The 6,584-nt window shown below is 44.5% G+C and overlaps 1 protein-coding gene across 1 annotated transcript in view; it reads right to left on the bottom strand.

Annotated features, from left to right (window-relative positions):
• The window catches only part of LOC123499662, a 62,430-nt gene extending 58,002 nt beyond the window's left edge, over positions 1-4,428 (bottom strand). The window contains 1 exon segment of the mRNA XM_045248019.1: positions 1,505-4,428. Within this exon segment, the coding sequence (XP_045103954.1) occupies positions 1,505-3,709 (2,205 nt within the window). The 5' untranslated portion in view covers positions 3,710-4,428.
• Between the last annotated feature and the right edge of the window lie 2,156 nt (positions 4,429-6,584).

Genomic DNA, 6,584 nt, shown 5'->3' with positions numbered 1-6,584 from the left:
TTCCATTAAACTATTCTCGTATTAATACCACCAGCAGTAATATTGGTAATGAATATACGATGATAACACCATGATTGCTTACCGTTTAACCTCTCCAATACCAGGACGCGTTTTCATATTCCTTCTACTTACTATTTGGTGACTTTGCACAGCTTCAGAAACTTATGTGGTGATTACATTAGTGAAGACTCTGGCCACTGATCTTCTTCCTTCCTAATGTCAATAAAATCGTCTAATCACACCCATAACTCGAGGTAGAAATGCGTCCCAGTACTAAAGCAGTTAATTAAGTGTATCCATCCCGCACCGAGCCATTACCAGTGCCAGGCCGCGGTTCCCACCCAATGAACGGCTAGTGAACGTGTCCAGGGATAGCGACACCTCCACCCTACCTCATCAAAACTCGCTCATTTCAGGTGTCGCTTAATCAATTCAAAACCATCACCTCATTACTCACACACGCTGAATCCATTGCCAATTTATAGTAAAACATTGGAGGTGACGTCAATGCTGCTATTTTTGTAACTGTTTTTCCCTATTTGTTTGTCAGGTCCTTGCAGTCCAGCCATGGGAGTAGCGACCGCCGGGGACTATTTGATCTTTTGTCCTTTGATGTTGGGGAAAAAATCTCAGAAACAAGCTGAGCAAATGAAAGTTGGCCACACCATGTAATAACCAACAGACGCATAAATAGAAAGTACCATTACAGGGTTAGGGTTCTCTTTGGTGTGTGTGTGTGTGTGTGTGTGTGTGTGTGTGTGTGTGTGTGTGTGTGTGTGTGTAAGACAGACGATTACCATTTGTGTTACGTTTTCTTTGATGTAATATTATTTCACTCAATTAATTAATCTCGTATTTGGTAATTTTTTCTTTTTATCGAGGTGAAAAACATTCAATGATAATGTTTCACCACTAGTAGATGCGTAGGTAGAACAGCTCCCACCGCGTCATCCTTCCTTCATTATTCCCTAGTCGTTAATTTGTCCTGCATTAATTACCTCCCTTCACCTTTGCTACTCCGCCACTCCGCCATTCGCTTTCCTTTTTCTCCCCTTACTTTCCTCCCTCATTCCTCACGCGCCTTCCACAAGTCACGGTCTTCCCTCTCATCTATCATCTCCACATTAATTAGCTGCCTTCGTTTTCGTGTGGCTTCTTTCTTTTTTTCTTTCCCACTTCTCATTCTTTAATCTTCTTTTGCTAGTATCTTACGTAAGTCACTAGCCTCCCTCTTTCCCTTCCTCCCTCCCTTCATTAATCAGGTCCACATTAGTTGCATACCTTTACCTTTACTTTTGTATCCTTTCTTTTCTTGTGTTTATTTTTTTCTTCCACTTCTTTCTCCTTTGTCTCTCCACCTTGCATAATACTTAGTGACTGTCCTTCTCACCCTGACCTTCATTCCTTTCCTTATTTTCTTCACTCCATCCCTCGCGTACCTCACACTGGTCCCTCCCCTCATCAGCACTCGCCCTTGACATAGTTTTTACGCTTTTACACTCACCAGGTTCAGGAGGAAGACATTGGTGATCGTCCTCATCTTCCGGTTCTGCAGCAGCGTCACGATCACTAGAGTGTTACCGATCATTCCCAGCAGGAAGATTATCACGTAGCAGGGGATCCGCACTGACCCTTCCGTGTCCAGCAATGGGATGTCGTGGGCCTGGCTTGTGCCCCTCTTACTGGTGGGTCCCTGAAGCACTTTCTTCCCTCTTCCTGCCCTTGTTTCATCGGTAGGCGAAAGAGGAGGGAGGTCCCCGTGTTCCTGTACGAGTACTTGCACTCTGTCACTCCCTGTATTTGTTTGCTTCTCGTAAAACTGGAGCGCGGCCTCGTTTTGGATACCCCGAGCAATGTCACTGAGTTCATCCTCCTGATTGGAGCGCACAGCTTGCGTCTCGTCCATCCCTCTTGTTGTTTCTATTTTCACCCTGTTCGCCATTCGCGAGAGCTTTCCGGCCTCCCTCCCCCTGCCAGTGTTGCTCTTCCCTTCATTGCTCGCTTGTTCGTTGCCACCTTGTAATCTGAATGTTCGGGGTGTTGGAATCCAAGCGTCGTCACCGGCTGATAGATCGTCGGCAGAGGTTGTAGGGACAAGCCTGGCGCCCACAAGGCTGGCGGAGGGGCGATCAAGGGAAGGATTTGCTGGAGAGTCTTCGTCATTCAAGGCAAGGTCAGGAATAAAGGGAGACACGTGAAGAACGCGGAAAGATGTGTCACTTTGGCTCTGGTGCTGACTCTCTGACTTTCCCTCGGAACTGTCGCTTAGTTTAGTCTCCCCTTCGTCCATCACTCTCTCCTCCGTTGGGCCTTGAAAATGTACGCCTTTGTCCCCTACTCGCTTTGCAGCTCCATACTTTTCCTCTTCATCAGGTGGCTCTTCAATGTCTTTCAAGTCCTGTGAGGACATAGGACGCGTCCTCCTTCTAGAGATGTTGCCACTCGGTCCTCGTGAAGGTTCCTCAGATAAGAACATTTTTACGTTCCTCATTGAAGCGCGCTCAACATCTCGCTTGGAGGACGAGTCTCCATGATGACCAGGTGCCTCGCTCAGAGCCCGGGCCTCCCATGATGGAGGCGGAAGGAGAGTGGAATGAACGACGATTGTATTGACCTTAACATGGCTTTTGATTTGTTCCGTGTCTCTCTCGATCATTCGATTTCGATTTAGTTTTTTGGATCTCTTTTGATTTTGGTCTTGCGCTGAGTCGAGAGTCACCTCTGCTTGCAAATTTAAGTAATTTAATTGAGTGTCCCGAGCGTTGCTTCCACGAGAGCGTCTGGTTTTTCGCTTCCTGGAGGCAAGTGTTTGATTCATTGACTCTGGTTGCGTCTTTTGGGAGAGGAACGAGGCTTTTATCCCCCTGGCTTTGGGTGACTGCACTCTTACAACTGCCTGACGTATTGTGGAATCAACTCTCCCACCATTCAATATCGATTCACTTGAGCTTCTGTTAGATTTCACTTCCTCTCGTTTTGCGCTCCTTGCTACAAACGTTTGATTTATAGGGCCTGCCTCACTTCCGTGTCTCAGCACAGACTGAATGACACCGTGAGAGTCTGCTACACCAATTTGATTCTTCATCTCTCCCGAAGTGACAGAGATATTGCTTTCCTCTTGCGGCGAAGAAGAGTAGGGGATATGGAGATCTTTGTCGTGTTCTGAGCATGGCATCAACCTCGAAATATGAGAGGCTTGCTGGGAGAGCGCGACGAGGAGGAGGTGAGGACGGAATCGTGATTTATTGTTTAGCGGTACGTGTCCATCTCCACTCCGATTGTGCCTTATTTGTCCGTCTAGCGAGACATTGGGCGGAGCGGTAACATCGTTAGAATTGAGAGGCAGCGGGGTGGTGGAGACTGGCGGAATGACGGGCATGGCTGTGACCTGCACCGTCTGAGGGTTCGATAAAAGAGTGGACAGAGGTGAAGTAGAAACAGAGATGGAATGGGAAATGGATTGTGGATTAGACGGTAGCAAAGGAAGATTACTCGGCAAGGTGTAGCAGCCCACAGACTCAGCACAACCTGAGGGCGTGAAGTCAACTGGCACTACACGAGTGAGATCGGAGACAGTGTCAGCACTTCCCAGTTCAAGTGTCTGGGCGCCGTGAGAGAGCAGCAGAACTCGAGAGAGGAAGGCAAGGGAAAGAAGCACGGACGAAGACAACACAGAGGAGAGTAGCACAGAAATGACTGCCACTACCATGGTATCAACACGAGGAGGAAGAGGTAAAGGAGGTCGACGAGGACAAGAAGGAAAAGGAGGAGGAGGAGGAGGAGGAGGAAGAAGGGGGACGGGAGGAAGAGGAGGAAGAGGCTAAGAGAGAAAATAACGATATCATTGGTCGGAGTGGTGGAGAGGGCTCCTCACCACATTGGATGGCAGGGAAGTGGCGGTAAGTCGTATTACATTAAAGTGAGTCTTCTTCACTTTTCATCGCTGCTGAACATTTTACGTACCAACAGCTGGGAGGGTAACATATAGAGGCGCAATTTCCAGGCCATTTGCTTGACTAGAGAGAAAAAAGAAGTAAATAATAGAAAGCTGATCAACAAATAACAGCAGTAATCGATCACGTCCACAGGAGAATGTCACGGAGGTTTCATGTTTGTTATTTTATCATTAAGCGTCGCTGGGCAAGACTTTTCTCTCTTTTCTGGTGTGTGAGGGCGTAGCGAGTGGAAGTATTGGCGAGCAAGGCGATGCGATGCTGGGGTAACCGGAGCGGGGCGGGGAGAGCGAGAGGGCAACGGCCAGCTAGTCAGTTAGGGTCACGCGGAGGACTGCCACACTACCTCTCTGTCGAGCGGTAGCAAGCGGGCAACTGCTGGCTCCTGCAGCTCCTCACTCAGATGCGACCCACCCCCCATCCCCGCCCACAGCCTCTCCTTCCCTCCCTCCCTCGCTTTTACTCTCACCTTATGCCTTCTCTTACGTTATTCACTCCTACTCTTCTTCCTCCTCTTCCTTCTCTCTTACTCCTCCTACTCTATTTTTTTTCCTCCCTCTTCCTCCTTCTTTTCTCCATTTTTGTAAACTTTTTTCTCTCCATTTGCTTTTTTCTTTTTTATCTTGTTCTTTACTCCCTCTCACTGTTGTCTTTCCACTTCTTTTATCTTCTCTTCACTCTTTTCCCTACTTATCCTCCTGCTTCTGCACCACCATCACCACCAGAGACGCCACCACCACCACCACCACCATCACCACCACCATATATATATATACATTTTTTGTATGGCCGCCTTTCGCCAGTAGTGTACTGTTATTCTATTTTTGTTTATTTGATATCGTTTTTTTTTGTGCTCTCTCTCTCTCTCTCTCTCTCTCTCTCTCTCTCTCTCTCTCTCTCTCTCTCTCTCTCTCTCTCTCTCTCTCTCTCTCTCTCTCTCGGTCTAGCTGTTGTAAGACTTTCCATTTTTGTTTCTTTTATTTCTTTTCTAATTATTTTGTCTCGCTGTTCTAAATTTCTGTTTCAGAAGGAACGTCCTGCAAAGTCTGAAAAGATATTAGTTTTTATTACATTTTTTTTTATGTACTGTAAATGAAAACTAGTCACTGAATACACGCAGGTACGAAGTTAATTTTTTTGTACCCATTTTTTTTTTTTTTTTCAACTTTCCATTTACCTGTTTATTCATCTTATTCTTTGTTTATTATTTACTTTTTTTATTTATTTATTTATTTTTTTTTTTTTTGCCAGTGAATATGAGTGTACGAAGATTTGTTTTTGATTTTGTACTGCTTGTGTGTTCTCTCTCTCTCTCTCTCTCTCTCTCTCTCTCTCTCTCTCTCTCTCTCTCTCTCTCTCGAGAATAGTGCACTTTTTCTTTTTTTTTGTGAGGGGCATTGAATTTTTTGCTACTTTTCTTTCATTTTCTTTTTTTATTATTTTTTGTGTGTGTCCAGTGTTGACTAATTGGGTGAAGGCAGTAAAGGAAGGGTCACCAAGTCACGGGTCACCTTTAAAAAGTTCGTATCTAGCACATGGATGGTGGTTTTCCTCTCCTTTGTTACCATGTGATCTTTGCTACTGCCTCGCTTGTTTCTTGATAGTGCTGCACGTGTGTGTGTGTGTGTGTGTGTGTGTGTGTGTGTGTGTGTGTGTGTGTGTGTATTGTTTGTATATGAGATGGCTGCTAATAGATACTCGAATTACCAGTCTATATTAATGTCCAATAACATTCTGCTATTCATCTCTCTCTCTCTCTCTCTCTCTCTCTCTCTCTCTCTCTCTCTCTCTCTCTCTCTCTCTCTCTCTCTCTCTCTCCTTGATGATTTCACAGAGACACACTTCTGCACATAATAATAAAAAAAAGACTAGAACTATTCTGATTTCTCGTTTCGCTGTCATAGAAGTATTTAGAAGACATATTCTATTCTTTGCACTAGACTTTTTTGTTATGGCACCATTAGAGGCAATACCATGAGAAAGAAATTTATACACATAACGCTCTCGTTCTACCGTTATGAATGAATGTTGATGGATGAACACGAAATCTTTTGATAAACCTTTCCCTGCGATACACAACTATTTAAACAACTATAGTCTGTCTGCTCTAAAGTGGCTCCTCGATCTCTGTTTGAATGGTGTCCCAAGGAATGCGTGGATTCAGATCTTGAGGAAAACCGTGAACTATCCTTGTAATAAGTGCGTTCATCGACAGGAAACAAATATTATTCACATCAGATCAATTACGTTGTCAATAAACTACATTATGTTTTAAATGTAGGAGCCATGTTACAGTAGACAAACTATAGAACCAATGTGTGTTATCTCTATCAACATTTCACAGCAATCTCCAAACTTTATACTGGCTAGAAATTTTCCTTCCCCTTTTTCTTTGACGTGCTTATTAAGATGCCATACAGTGTTCTTAGATTTTTTATTTTGTTTGTCACAGTGAAAGGAAAAAAAAAAATGTTCTGTATCATTTATCAAAACACTTACGCTATCAATCACCACCGCCCTCGCGTTATAATAAGAGAACACGACCTGGGGAATACGGACACAGATATAACAAATAAGAATAGAATGGGAAATATCATTCATACACCCTACACGAAAACTTCAGCATTAGAA

This window comes from Portunus trituberculatus, chromosome 50 (genome assembly GCF_017591435.1).
Source record: "Portunus trituberculatus isolate SZX2019 chromosome 50, ASM1759143v1, whole genome shotgun sequence".
Taxonomy (NCBI): domain Eukaryota; kingdom Metazoa; phylum Arthropoda; class Malacostraca; order Decapoda; family Portunidae; genus Portunus; species Portunus trituberculatus.
Note: the sequence above shows the minus strand (reverse complement) of the source record. Positions and strands in the feature narration are given on the sequence as shown.